The 15,255-nt window shown below is 44.0% G+C and overlaps 1 protein-coding gene across 1 annotated transcript in view; it reads right to left on the reverse strand.

Moving 5' to 3' along the window:
• The window catches only part of LOC311134865 (uncharacterized protein), a gene marked incomplete at its 5' end in the record, with an annotated part of 64,292 nt that overhangs the window by 19,548 nt on the left and 29,489 nt on the right, over positions 1-15,255 (reverse strand). Inside the window, one exon of the mRNA XM_084168638.1 lies at positions 14,156-14,265. Within this exon, the coding sequence (XP_084024764.1) occupies positions 14,156-14,265 (110 nt within the window). The remainder of the gene's footprint in view (positions 1-14,155; positions 14,266-15,255) is intronic.

The raw sequence follows: 15,255 nt of genomic DNA on the forward strand, positions 1-15,255 counted from the left end.
GCAGTACAATTCATAGGAGAAAGAGAATATTGAATGTTGTGGTACTTGTTATAGTATATGATGTCATTCCTATTGGAGTTATATCCTGGACACTGCCTGAGGTTGTGGTAAGAAATATTAACTATTTGTTCATGTTCAGTTTTGTCTTTATAATTTGTCAATAATTTTGATATACTGTACTACATCAAATTTAGAAAATTCGTCTCATCATGGTTTTGCACTGATGAATAAAGTTCAACTCACATCAGCTGGTTGTTGATAGTCGGTGCTCAGATTTTGTAACACCATTGACCTTGAAACTTAGATAGAATCATAGACGTTTTGGAAAGGGGGGATAACCTATCCTTTTTGTCGGATGTTAATCATTAATCCATCTCTCATTCTCACCTTCCTGCTGATCCACAGTGGCCTCTTATTCTATCTAACAGGATCATTACTCTCTCTGATGGAGGGGGGTCTCTCTCCCTTCCTCCCTCTCTCTCTCCCTCCATCCCTCTCTCTCTCTCCCTCTCTCTCCATCCCTCTCTCCATCCCTCTCTCTCTCTCCCTCTCTCCATTCCCCCCTTTTCATTAATTTCTATAAGAAGATTACTAACTGCTTGTTTGTTGTAGTTGAAGCATTTGATTTCCTTAAGACCGTTGTTTTAGTAAGTGCTCAACTCTTTAATGCCCTCTATCGAGTTTCAGTGGTAAGGAAGGGAATGGGATTGGCTTAACCAGCCTGCAAACCAACAGCCCAGTCAGAAAGGAATTAATACAGCGGCGTTAGTAGATAGGAGGAGGAGAGGGGCTGTCGATGCATACTATAGAGAATGCAGTTTATTTAGTGGGGGTCTGGAGAAATGAAACCTATCCTGCTTATTGGGTCAATCAAGTCCGATACAATGTGTTGACGGCACACTATGTCCTCTTCTACTGTGCAGTATGACAGTACTGACTATTCAAGAAGGTTCTATGTATTTGTTTTGGTAAGAGGACAAAGGTCAGGTTTTATTGAGCCTTTATTTGATCAGGGAGTCATACTGAGACCAAGGTCTCTTTTACAGCTGAGACCTGAATTACAGAATTTTCTGAAAATACACACATCAAAATAAAAATACAAAATTCAAGCAGAAATAAAAACACGGTAATAAAAACAAACACATTCATCAGTAAAAGGTCCTCAACCCGCTTTCTGAATTACCCTACAGGAACCAAAACATCCCATTTATTTTTGAACATTGTTTAACAAACAAGGTGCAAGAAAACTAAAAGATAATTGACCTAACTCAGTAGAGACCAAAGGAATTTCCAGCGTTCCCTGAGACTGGGTGTGGTAACTCATAAGACTAAAGTTTAGTAATGATGTTAGGTGGAGTGGGAGTTTTTGTAAAAGGGCTTTATAAATGGAAACATAGCAATGTATCAAACTACGTGACATCAAAGAGGGCCAACCAAGTTTCTGGTATAGAATGCAGTGATGAGTACTAAAACTGTCACCCCTAATAAAGTGCAGTGCGCTGTGATAAACTGCATCTAACGGCTTTAATGAAGTGGCAGCTGCGTTCATATAGATGATGTCGCCATAGTCTAGGACCGATAGCAACGTCAACTGAATAATCTGCTTTCTACTATTTAGCGAGTGGCAGGACCTATTTCTATAGAAGCCCATTTTTATTCTCAGCTTCTTAACTAACTCATCAATATGCCTTTTAAAAGACAGCTTTTCACGATCAATATGGACACCATCCAAAGTACATATGTTTAAATCATCAGAATTTTTTGTTTTGCGTTCTAGAGAACAACATATACTTAGTTTTACCTGCATTCAATACTAATTTTCAATGAAGGCAGACTGTAGTTCAGATAGAGCCTGGTCAATAGCATACACAACAGTATCATCGGCATACAAGTGCATCTTCCAATTTTTACAGACAAGTCAATATTGTTAATGTAAACAGTAAAAAGTACAGAACCCAGAATTGACCTCTGCGGGACACCTTTCGTTATGTCCAGATAACCTGTTTCAATACCATCAGTAGATACACATTGACATCTATCTGTCAAGTAATTTTTAAACCACTTACATGCAGCCTGGTCTAGGCCAATTGAGGAAAGCCTCTGAATTAGAAATAAGTGATCAATAGTATCGAAGGCCTTTGACAGGTTAATGAAGACGGCAGCACAATGTTGCCTTTTATCCATACAGTTAACCACATCATTTATAACTAGGGAGCAGTAGAGGTAGTGCTATGACCTGGTCTAAAATCAGACTGATGTACACTACCAGTCAAAGTTTGGACACACCTACTCATTCAAGGGTTTTTCTTTATTTTTTACTATTTTTTAAATAAAGAAAAACCCTGGAATGGGTAGGTGTGTCCAAACTTTTGACTGGTACTGTACAGTCGTGGTCAAAAGTTTTGAGAATGCCACAAATACTGTTCTTCCTCTGTTAACCATGGTTACCTGCAAGGAAACACGTGCCGTCATCATTGCTTTGCACAAAAAGGGCAAATCAACAATTTATTGGATCATCAAGGACTTCAAGGAGAGAGGTTCAATTGTTGTGAAGATGGGTCAGGGCGCCCAAGAAAGTCCAGCAAGCGCCAGGACCGTCTCCTAAAGTTGATTCAACAGCGGGATCGGGGCACCACCAGTGCAGCGTGAATCCAAAATGGCGTAGTAGTGCAGTCCTGTTTTTGTCGTGTGTCTGTAAATAGCCTGTAAATACCCTGTTTTTTATTTATTTTTCGTACAAATTTCCCTATCAGACTTTTCATCCTTCTACAAAATATACTTTCCTGCAACCCGCCTCACTCAATGTGGAACGGATTCTATTATTGACTTACCTTTTATCTAGAATCTCCAGTTGAAACTAGCTAGCCAGCTAACTAGCTACTTGCTATTAGCCACAGTTAGCGGTATTTCACCCAGAACATTGGATTTTTCTGCCGGAATAATTTAATCACTGGACATTAATCACCGGATCGCAACTAGCTAGCCGCAACCGAATGGATGTTGCTGTTTGGCTAATCACTACTGCCCCCGATGCAAGCACCAGTTAGCCTCGAGCTAGCCTAGAGCCAGGCCCATATCCCGGCTATCTACCTCTCGGTCTACCGGACGGGAGTAGCCAGCTAACTAGCTACTTGCTATTAGCTACCGTTAGCGGTTTTTCACCATTGTCCGTGGCCTGCACCACCTACCAGCCAGCTCTAGCCTGGACTATTATTCGGCCAGTCTGCACTGTCTGCACAGCGCGTTATCGACCCAGAACATATCAGTTTTTCTGCCGGCATCACTGAATCACTGGACCTTTAACTCCGGATTCATCGCTACCAGCTAGCTGCAACAAAATGGACGTTGTGGTTTGGCTAATCATCCTGAGCTAGGCCCATCTCCCGGCTATCTACCTCTCTGTCAACCGGACGGGACCACCTAGTGTTGACACGGAGCCCCGCCGATCCTACACGACTGGTCTGCCGACGAAATGGTCTGATGTGGTTACAACAGGCTTCCCGTTACGACGTCGACCACAAAGATTCCATCTGCTAGCCCCGGCCCGCTAGCACACGCTAGCCGTGGCCTCTTGCTCGCTAGTGCTTTAGCAGCCCCCGAACTACCTCCGAACTATCCTATTGCTGTTCACCGGACCTTATGATAACTCAGCTATACAGCTGATGCTGCTGGACTGTTCCTTTTTACGGTACCGCATCCTGTTTATGTTTAGCCTCAGCCCAAACTGTGTCGTCATTACCAGCTGTTGCTTTAGCTCTCTCAAATTACACCTGTGATTGCTTTATGCCTCTCTCCCATGTCAATATGGTTTGCTTATTGCTGTTTCGGTTATTTCTAATTGTACTATTTCACTGTAGATCCCCCAGCCCTGCTAAACCTGCCTTAGATAGCTCCTTTGTCCCACCCCCCATACACGCGGAGACCGACTCAATCGGTGCCTCCAGTGATGCTATCTCTTTCATTGTTACCCAACGCTTAGGTTTACCTCCACTTTACTCATATCCTTCCATATCCTTGTCTGTACATAATGCCCTGAATCTTTTCTACAACGCCCGGAAATCTGCCCCCTTTATTCTATGTACCCAACGCACTAGAAGATCAGTTCTTAAAGCCTTTAGCCGTATCCTTATTCTAGTCCTCCTCTGTTCCTCTGGTGATGTAGAGGCTAACCCAGGCCCTGCAGCCCTCAGTATCACTCCTACTCCCCAGCCGCTATCATTTGTTGACTTCTGTAATCGCAAAGCCTTGGTTTCTTGCATGTTAATATCAGAAGTCTACTTCCTAAGTTTGAGTTATTCACTGCATTAGCACACTCCGCCAACCCTGATGTTCTAGCAGTGTCTGAATCCTGGCTTAGGAAGGCCACCAAAAATTCTGAAATTTCCATCCCCAACTATAACATTTTCCGTCTAGATAGAACTGCCAAAGGGGGTGGAGTTGCAATCTACTGTAGAGATAGCCTGCAGAGCTCTATCATACTATCCAGGTCTGTGCCCAAACAGTTTGAGCTTCTACTTCTAAAAACCACCTTTCCAGAAATAAGTCTCTCACTGTTGCCGCTTGCTACAGACCCCCCTCAGCCCCCAGCTGTGCCCTGGACACCATATGTGAATTGATTGCCCCCCATTTATCCTCAGAGTTCGTACTGCTTGGTGACCTAAATTGGGATATGCTTAACACCCCGGCCATCCTACAATCCAAACTAGATGCCCTCAATCTCACACAAATTATCAACGAACCTACCAGGTACAACCCTAAATCCGTAAACATGGGTACCCTCATAGATATCATCCTGACTAACTTACCCTCTAAATACACCTCCGCTGTCTTCAACCAGGATCTCAGCGATCACTGCCTTATTGCCTGCGTCCGTAACGAGTCCGCGGTCAAACGACCACCCCTCATCACTGTCAAACGCTCCTTAAAACACTTTAGCGAGCAGGCCTTCCTAATTGACCTGGCCCAGGTATCCTGGATGGATATAGATCTCATTCCGTCAGTAGAGGATGCCTGGTTGTTCTTTAAAAGTAATTTCCTCTCAATCTTAAATAAACATGCCCCATTCAAAAAATACAGAACTAAGAACAGATATAGCCCCTGGTTCTCCTCAGACTTGACTGTCCTTGACCAGCACAAAAACATCCTGTGGCGTACTGCATTAGCATCAAATAGCCCCCGCGATATGCAACTTTTCAGGGAAGTTAGGAACCAATATACACAAGCAGTCAGGAAAGCAAAGGCTAACTTTTTCAAACAGAAATTTGCATCCTGTAGCACTAACTCCAAAAAGTTTTGGGACACTGTAAAGTCCATGGAGAATAAGAGCACTTCCTCCCAGCTGCCCACTGCACTGAGGCTAGGAAACACTATCACCACCGATAAATCTACAATAATCGAGAATTTCAACAAGCATTTTGCTACGGCTGGCCATGCTTTCCACCTGGCTACCACTACCCCGGCCACCAACTCTGCACCCTCCGCTGCAACTTGCCCATGCTCCCCCCCCCCCGCTTCTCCTTCACACAAATTCAGACAGCTGATGTTCTGAAAGAGCTGCGAAATCTGGACCCCCACAAATCAGCTGGGCTAGACAATCTGGACCCTTTCTTTCTAAAACTAGCCGCCGAAATTGTCGCAACCCCTATTACTAGCCTGTTCAACCTCTCTTTCGTAACGTCTGAGATCCCCAGAGATTGGAAAGCTGCCGCGGTCATCCCCCTCTTCAAAGGGGGTGACACTCTAGATCCAAACTGTTACAGACCTATATCCATCCTGCCCTGCCTTTCGAAAGTATTTGAAAGCCAAGTTAACAAACAGATCACCGACCATTTCGAATCCCACCGTACCTTCTCCGCTATGCAATCCGGTTTCCGAGCTGGTCATGGGTGCACTTCAGCCACGCTCAAGGTCCTAAACGATATTATAACCGCGATCGATAATAGACAGTACTGTGCAGCCGTCTTCATCGACCTGGCCAAGGCTTTCGACTCTGTCAACCACCGCATTCTTATTGGCAGACTAAATAGCCTTGGTTTCTCAAATGACTGCCTCGCCTGGTTCACCAACTACTTCTCAGATAGAGTTCAATGTGTCAAATCGGAGGGCCTGTTTTCTGGACCTATGGCAGTCTCTATGGGGGTGCCACAGGGTTCAATTCTTGGGCCGACTCTTTTCTCAGTGTATATCAATGATGTCGCTCTTGCTGCTGGTGACTCTCAGATCCACCTCTACGCAGACGACACCATTTTGTATACATCTGGCCCTTCATTGGACACTGTGTTAACAAACCTCCAAACGAGCTTCAAAGCCATACAACACTCCTTCAGTAGCCTCCAACTGCTCTTAAACACTAGTAAAACTAATCAATCGAACGCTGCTGGCACCCGCCCACCCGACTAGAATCACTACTCTCGACGGGTCTGACCTAGAGTATGTGGACAACTACAAATACCTAGGTGTCTGGTTAGACTGTAAACTCTCCTTCCAGACTCACATTAAGAATCTCCAATCCAAAGTTAAATCTAGAATCAGCTTTCTATTTCGCAACAAAGCCTCCTTCACTCATGCTGCCAAACATGCCCTCGTAAAACTGACTATCCTACCGATCCTTGACTTCGGCGATGTCATTTACAAAATAGCCTCCAACACTCTACTCAGCAAATTGGATGTAGTCTATCACAGTGCCATCCATTTTGTCTCCAAAGCCCCATACACTACCCACCACTGTGACCTGTACGCTCTTGTTGGCTGGTCCTCACTACATGTTCGTCGTCAAACCCACTGGCTCCACGCCATCTATAAATCACTGCTAGGCAAATCCCCACCTTATCTTAGCTCATTGGTCACCATAGCAGCACCCACCCGTAGTCTGCGCTCCAGCAGGTATATCTCACTGGTCATCCCCAAAGCAAACACCTCCTTTGGCCGCCATTCCTTCCAGTTCTCTGCTGCCAATGACTGGAACGAATTGCAAAAATCTCTGAAGCTGGAGACTCTTATCTCCCTCACTAACTTTAAGCATCAGTTGTCAGAGCACCTTACCGATCACTGCACCTGTACACAGCCCATCTGAAATTAGCCCACCCAACTACCTCATCCCTATATTGTTATTTATTTTGCTCTTTTGCACCCCAGTATCTCTATTTGCACATAATCTCTTGCACATCTAGCATTCCAGTGTTAATACTAATTGTAATTATTTTGCACTATAGCCTATTTATTGCCTTACCTCCATAACTTGCTACATTTGCACACACTGTATATATATTTTCTGTTGTATTTTTTGACTTTATGTTTTTTTACCCCATATGTAACTCTGTGTTGTTGTTTTTATCGCACTGCTTTGCTTTATCTTGGCCAGGTCGCAGTTGTAAATGAGAACTTGTTCTCAACTGGCTTACCTGGTTAAATAAAGGTGAAAAAAAAAGAAAAAAAAAAAAGATCTTGCCTCAGGAATGGCAACAGGCAGGTGTGAGTGCATCTGCACGCACAGTGAGGCGAAGACTTTTGGAGGATGGCCTGGTGTCAAGAAGGGCAGCAAAGAAGCCACTTCTCTCCAGGAAAAACATCAGGGACAGACTGATATTCTGCAAAAGGTACAGGGATTGGACTGCTGAGGACTGGGGTAAAGTCATTTTCTCTGATGGATCCCCTTTCCGATTGTTTGGGGCATCCGGAAAACACCTTGTCCGGAGAAGACAAGGTGAGCGCTACCATCAGTCCTGTGTCATGCCAACAGTAAAGCATCCTGAGACCATTCATGTGTGGGGTTGCTTCTCAGCCAAGGGAGTGGGCTCACTTACAATTTTGCCTAAGAACACATCCATGAATAAAGAATGGTACCAACACATCCTCCGAGAGCAACTTCCCCCAACCATCCAAGAACAGTTTGGTGACGACCAATGCCTTTTCCAGCATGATGGAGCACCTTGCCATAAGGCAAAAGTGATAACTAAGTGGCTCGGGGAACAAAACATCAACATTTTGGGTCCATGGCCAGGAAACTCCCCAGACCATAATCCCATTGAGAATTTGTGGTCGATCCTCAAGAGGTGGGTGGACAAACAAAACCCCACAAATTCTGACAAACTCCAAGCATTGATTATGCAAGAATGGGCTACCATCAGTCAGGATGTGGCCCAGAAGTTAATTGACAGCATGCCAGGGCGGATTGCAGAGGTCTTGAAAAAGAAGGGTCAACACTGCAAATATTGACTCTTTGCATAAACTTAATGTAATTGTCAATAAAAGCCTTTGACACTTATGAAATGCTTGTAATTATAGTTTAGTATACCATAGTAACATCTGACAAAATATTTAATAACACTGAAGCAGCGAACATTGTGAAGACCAATACTTGTGTCATTCTCAAAACTTTTGACCACGACTGCACATTTAGAATACATTTCAAAGATAAGAAAGATCTTAGCTGAGAATTAATCAAGGATTCTAATATTTTAGTTAGACAAGAAAGTTTAGAAATAGGGCGATAATTATTTAGGTCACAAGGGTCACCATATTTGTGAAGGGTGAGTACATGGGCCTCCTTCCAAACCTCGGGGATAGTACCAGATACAGTGCCTTCGGAAAGTATTCAGACCCCTTGCTTTTCCCACATTTTGTTACGTGACAGCCTTATTCTAAAATGATTTAAATGAATAAAAATCCTCAGCAATCTACACATAATAACCCATAATGACAAAGCGAAAACAGGTTTGCTAATTTATACAAAATAAAAAACAGAAATACTTATTTACATAAGTATTCAGAACCTTTGCTATGAGATTCGAAATTGAGCTCAAGTGCATCCTGTTTCCACTGATAATCCTTGAGATGTTTCTACAACTTGATTAGAGTCCACCTGTGGTAAATTAAATTGATTGGACATGATTTGGAAAGGCACACACCTGTCTATATAAGGTCCCACAGTTGACAGTGCATGTCAGAGCAAAAACCAAGCCATGAGGTCAAAGGAATTGTCCGTAAACTGCCGAGACAGGAGGCACAGATCTGGGGAAGGGTACCAAAAAATGAATGCCATCATTCTTAAATGGAAGAAGTTTGGAACCACCAAGACTCTTCCTAGAGCTGGCCGCCCGGCCAAACTGAGCAATCGCGGGAGAAAGGCCTTGGTCAGGGAGGTGACCAAGAACCTGATGGTCACTCTGACAGAGCTCCAGAGTTCCTCTGTGGAGATGGGAGAACCTTTCAGAAGGACAACCATCTCTGCAGCACTTCACCAATCAGGCCTTTATGGTAGACTGGCCAGACAGAAGACTCTCCTCAGGAAAAGGCACATGACAGCCCGCTTGGAGTTTGCCAAAAGGCACCTAAAGGACTCTCAGACCATGATGAAACCAAGATTTAACTCTTTGGCCTGAATGCCATGTGTCACGTCTGGACGACACCTGGCACCATCCCTACGGGCTTGCATGGTGGTGGCAGCATCATGCTGTGGGGAATGTGTTTCAGCGGCAGGGACTGAGAGACGAAAGATGAACGGAGCAAAGTACAGAGAGATTCTTGATGAAAACCTACTCCAGAGTGCTCAGGACCTTAGACTGGGGAGAAGGTTCACCTTCCAAAAGGATAACGACCCTAAGCACACAGCCAAGACAACGCAGGAGTGGCTTCGGGACAAGTCTCTGAATGTCTTTGAGTGGCTTAGCCAGAACCCGGACTTGAACCCGATTGAACCTCTCTAGAGAGACCTGAAAATAGCTGTGCCTAACCTGACAGAGCTTGAGAGGATCTGCAGAGAAGAATGGGAGAAACTCCCCAAATACAGGTGTGCCAAGCTTGTAGCATCATACCCAAGAAGACTCTAGGTTGTAATCGCTGCCAAAGGTGCTTCAACAAAGTACTGAGTAAAGGGTCTGAATACTTATGTAAATGTGATATTTCCGGGGAGTTTTTCTTTATAAATGTGCAAAAATGTATAAGAAATGGTTTTTGCTATGTCATTATGGGGTATTGTGTGTAGATTGATGAGTGGAAAATAAACAATTTCATCAATTTTAGAATAAGGCTGTAACTAAACAGAATATGGAAAAAGTCAAGGGGTCTGAATACTTTCCGAATGCACTGTATCTGCATGCAGTTCCTAGGAGAGAAGTGGTGGAGGGTGGTGTGGGGGGCAATGTTGCTGGCTGTTATCCAGTCTCTGTGAGGCGCCATGGGATACAAGTCTAAAGGAGCGTCTTTGTCTCAGGGAGTTGGTGGCTGATCTGTTGCCCCTGTGGGGTGAGGTGGAGCAACATCCTTTAACGTCCTGGCAAAGGTGAGGACAGCCGCCTTGAACAAGTGTACATTATCATACAGACAGTACAGGCTAAGGGTGGGCTGGTGGGCCAATTTGACATTTGGCCATTTAGCAGAGTCCCGGGAGAGACTGGCATTTATCCTTTCGACGGTGGCAGGGTGAAAATCTCTTCTCTGGAGCAGGGTGGACATTACAATCCTGGCATCAGCGAAGGTGGTATTCCCTCCAGATTACCCTCCCAAGTGATGTGGCCACCTTTACCTGAGCACGCTGCTCATTGGTTCCAGTATGTACAATGATAAGGCGTGGTGAGCCAAGCTGGGCCACGGTCAGGAACGCCATGGCTCTCTCAGATGTGGGGCACCACAACTTTGCCACCACTCTAATTTTTTTTTAAAGTTCATGCTCAATAATGAATTTTCCATTGGAGTCCATCATCAAAACAATGTCAGGCTTCTTCTCAGGTCTGTGGAGGATGGCAGGAGTGAGAGCAATCACAGACCGTGAGACTGGGCTGGAGGGGGTCAGCTTGGTTGGTGGATCGGTTTGTTGGGTTTGTTGGATGGTTGGGTTGGTTGACGGGCTTGTTCAACAGTTTGCTGGGTCCTAGGTTTTTACTGGAATCTTTACGGAGTGGGTGGTGGTGGCTGACCAATTCCTGCCTCAGATCTTGTTGCTCCTTCTGCAGGTCCTTGAGATGGCTTATATTGACTGGGGTGGACAGTTCCTCTCCTACTCTGCACACTTCCATCCTGAGGGACTGGTTGTCCTCCTCAACGCACCTGATAGCATACAGCAACTCCCAGATTTCATCCCTATGCTGAAGCACCAGGCTGATCTCCTCCTCTCTGAGATGCTGTGATACTGCAGGTGTCACATGTGAGAGCGGCATGCTGAGGGCTATGTCTGCTGCAGGTGGGGGAAGGAGAGGGACACTAGGGACTACATCCTGGGACACAGAGGAAGTGGAGGCTGTTGTAGGCAGTTTTGGTGGAGAGGTTTTGAGTTCGGCAACAAGAGGTCTCATTTGGTTAAAGTACTGGACAAATGTATCCAGACTGGCCTCTGAACCTTGAACCATCACAGTGCCGTTATTATAAATATTAATGTTATGTTTGTGGGTGGAATCAATGTGCAATTGCCTCAATGTTCTATTTCCTGACATTTTAAGTTCATCGTTGCCCTTGTGGAGAGCTGTGTGCCAAGCATCCGTGTAAAAGACACACCCTCCTCCACTTACCCTCGCCTTATGCCCTTGGGAGAATCCCCGCGGCCAGAAACGCCCCATAATTCAATTTGCGATGATTGTACATCCGCTAAGAAAAGTCAGCCAAAACTTAAAACCAACATCAATATGGAGAAGTCAACATACAAGTGTAAGGAAAACGTAATGATGTTTTTGTTTGGTTAGCTTTTGGAAACATTAGCTAGCGCATACAACTTTCCCTGACATCACACTTATACATTGCAATTTCCGATTTACCTGATATCTGACTGCTAGTATTCGATGTCTGCGGAGGCGTTGTCTTCTAGCCAAGATATTAAATGCAATCATAATTGACTGTAGCGCATATAAAGCACACAACAGCTACCGGTGGTTCCATGATGACTGAAAACACAACTGTGGAACGAACGAGTGACGACTTTCCGGGCAAGGGCGGTCTATTTAAAATGAATTCATTCTCCCCTCGCCCCTTGCCCTGCAAGTGTCAACTTATCATATGTCATGATACGTCATCAGAAGTGTCCACTTAATTTGAGGGCTGAGGGGAGAGGGTGTGTCTTTTACGTGTTTGGAATGCAGCCAAGGTCATTGAAACAATGCTTAAAGAATGCATCCATCTTCATCTCCTTGGTGATCTCTTTGAACAATGCACTCTGCTCTATAATGATGTGCATGTGTCTCTTGATGATAGCACTTATTTAAATAATGCACCTATAGATAAATGCACTTTTTAAACAATGCACTTTTATGAATAATACAAATAAAGATATTAAATGTTTTTTTAATTAAACAACACAGTACACATTATATATTTTCAAAATTTTCAGAATGCTCCCACCTCCAAGTGCTCTTTTGCTTGTTTGATTGTTTATCTGAATGCTTGTTTCCCTATCAAGGCCTGAACTATCCACCAGAAATCCCTGAGAAATCTTTCATCTTTCTCCCTCTGTTGATTTTGTGTTTGTTTATAGTGCCCTATCCAATTCCTGCCTTGTCTTGTCTGATGATTCGGCAGATTAGCCTTGCCAGAACCAAATCGATCAATCTGTCAACATCTCTCAAAATCAAACTATTTCCACAAAAGTAAAGTATCTTGTGATTCCTCTAGATGAGCAGAACATAGCAATGCACAAAAATAACTAAACTGTTTACATATAACAAAATAATTTAACAAAACAATCACATTTAAGGAGGTGCTCTTCTTAAAGCTGCTTATATGTAACTTTTCGGTCGACCCGACCAAATTCACATAGAAATGTAAATTATAGATCTGTCATTCTCAATGAAAGCAAGTCTGAGAAGCTGTAGATCTGTTCTATTTGTGCCATTTCTATGCTTCCCGTTCTTAAATTTAGTTTTTGCGTCTTTTACTGTCAGTTTTATACACCAGCTTCAAACAGCTGAAAATACAATATTTTTGGTTATTGAAAATATTTTTCACAGCGGTTTAGATGGTACAATGATTCTCTACACACATTGCTTTTTTTATTCACATAAACTGAAATTAGGCGAACTATTAGAATTGTAGCAACCAGGAAATGGCGGAGCAATTTCTGCATATTGCACCTTTAACTGATGCTGCTCATGGAATTGGTTGCTAGGAGATATAGTTTGAAAGCTGCAGAACAATAGTTGCGGATATACAGTATTACACATACAATTATGGGTACTAATACATCACATTACAGAACTTAAACAAAACAGCATCAGTTACTGTATCTGAATGGCTTTTCTATGTGCATTACCAACATAAGAGACAGCAGGCCAAGTAATAGAGGAAGGGATTATAGTGGGAGAGAAAGAAGGGGTATCAACATACTGTAGGCTACTTACAGTGATGAAGTCCTGGTGAGAGCATCAAACACATGGGAATAGGGTGTAAATGTTAGGCATCTGATTAAAATAAATGGGTCTAATTTATTACCATACTATTTATGGTATATGTCATTACTTTTACATGTACTCTACATTAACTGTATTATAAGCAGTTCCTTGAATACAAGTAGGCCTACCAGATGGCTTTCAGAGGGTCCTTATCTGAAGATCTCATCTTAAAACAAGGTCAATGACATCAACCTTGCAATCTGACAGCTTTTGTGGAGGTGAAATGGTCCATGAAAGCTTTATGTCTCAAGAGGGGGCGAGTTGGGGGACAAGACAGCAACTATATGCCAGTTCAATTCATAACACTGTCTGACAAAGCTTGATGTGATTGACTGATAAGGGCTCAAGCTAACCTTTCCTGGTGTTGTTTTTTGTCTTTCAATCTCAGTAGCCTCAGTTGCCCATCAACCCCATCAACAGAAGCCCTCTTATCTGATCCTAAATGAGCAGAAGCAGCTCCCCAGTGCCACCATGCTGAATCCTATAGGAAGCCAGAGAGTGTGTGTGTGCGTGTGTGCATGTGTGCGTGTGTGCGTGTGTGTGTGTGCGCGTTTAGTGTCAATCACAATGGGAGATGGGTTTGAAAAATGTGCCAGTCAAAATGATGGCTTTGGACAGACCAGATCAAACAGGTTTACCCTAGTCCATAGCCTTATATTTGGTATCTGAGGATGAGGTAGAGGGTGAGGGTTAGGGGGATGGGGCTGAGGATGAGGTAGAGGGTGAGGGTTAGGGGGATGGGGCTGAGGATGAGGTAGAGGGTGGGGGTTAGGGGGAGGTAGTACCTTCTTGATGGCCAGGCTGGGGGTCCTGTGTGAGGAGCTGTCGGAGAGCAGTGGTGTTCCCAAGGGCACAGGATCATAGCCAGTCCTTTTCCAGAGGATCCAACCGGAACCTGCGGAACACAGACTGAGGAAAGAGAAAGAGAGAGGAGAGGAGAGGAGAGGAGAGGAGAGGAGAGGAGAGGAGAGGAGAGGAGAGGAGAGGAGAGGAGAGGAGAGGAGAGGAGAGGAGAGGAGAGGAGAGGAGAGGAGAGGAGAAACAAAACACTTCTGTCAACTATTTCATGTCATTTTCCCTAAAATCCTCAGATGTCTTCTTCCGGAGCACACATCCAGTCTGAAGTCTCTCCTGGGTTGTGTTCCAAATGGTACCCTATTTCCTATATAGTTCACTACTTCCCTGGCCAAAAGTAGTGCACTATATGGGGAATAGGGTGCCATTTGGGATGCAGTCCCAGTGTCTCTGAACATTTCATGAGCCTCATATTACCATGTGATGAGTAGGGAAGACATTCCCTTAATCTTCACACTGGAAAGGCTATTATCAATGGGAAGTCTGGAAATTAGTCCTGATAATAAACAAACAAAGCCAACTAACAAAGTAGTTAAGGATCTACATGCAGGCAGGGAATCTGTGGTAGAAGCAGCACGTCCTCCCTCCAGGGCAAAAGAGAGGCAACTCAAATCTGACTTAAGCTGGCAAATCAAGGCTATAGATTAATTTGAGGGGAAATTGTGATTTTCAGCATTTGAGGCTGAGGCAAAGACGAATTGTCAAACACTGCTACTCTGAATAGTAGTGCAACAATCTAACAAACAGTGCCACATGTATCTTTATAATATAATATAATAATATGCCATTTAGCTGTATTATAACGTATGGGTGGTCCCGGGGATCGAACCCACTACCCTGGCGTTACAAGCGCCATGCTCTACCAATTGAGCTACAGAGTGCACTCACATGTGCAAACCATCTAAAAACATTTGTGTTTTCTTTAGGTTGTAGAATCATATTTAAACTTCTCTGAACATCGGTCTACTATAACTACTATATCACACCATCCCACAGTCTCCCATCCCAACTACCCTACCACCTCTCTGTT

Source organism: Coregonus lavaretus (assembly GCF_964263955.1).
Source record: "Coregonus lavaretus genome assembly, chromosome: 9".
NCBI classification, from domain to species: domain Eukaryota; kingdom Metazoa; phylum Chordata; class Actinopteri; order Salmoniformes; family Salmonidae; genus Coregonus; species Coregonus lavaretus.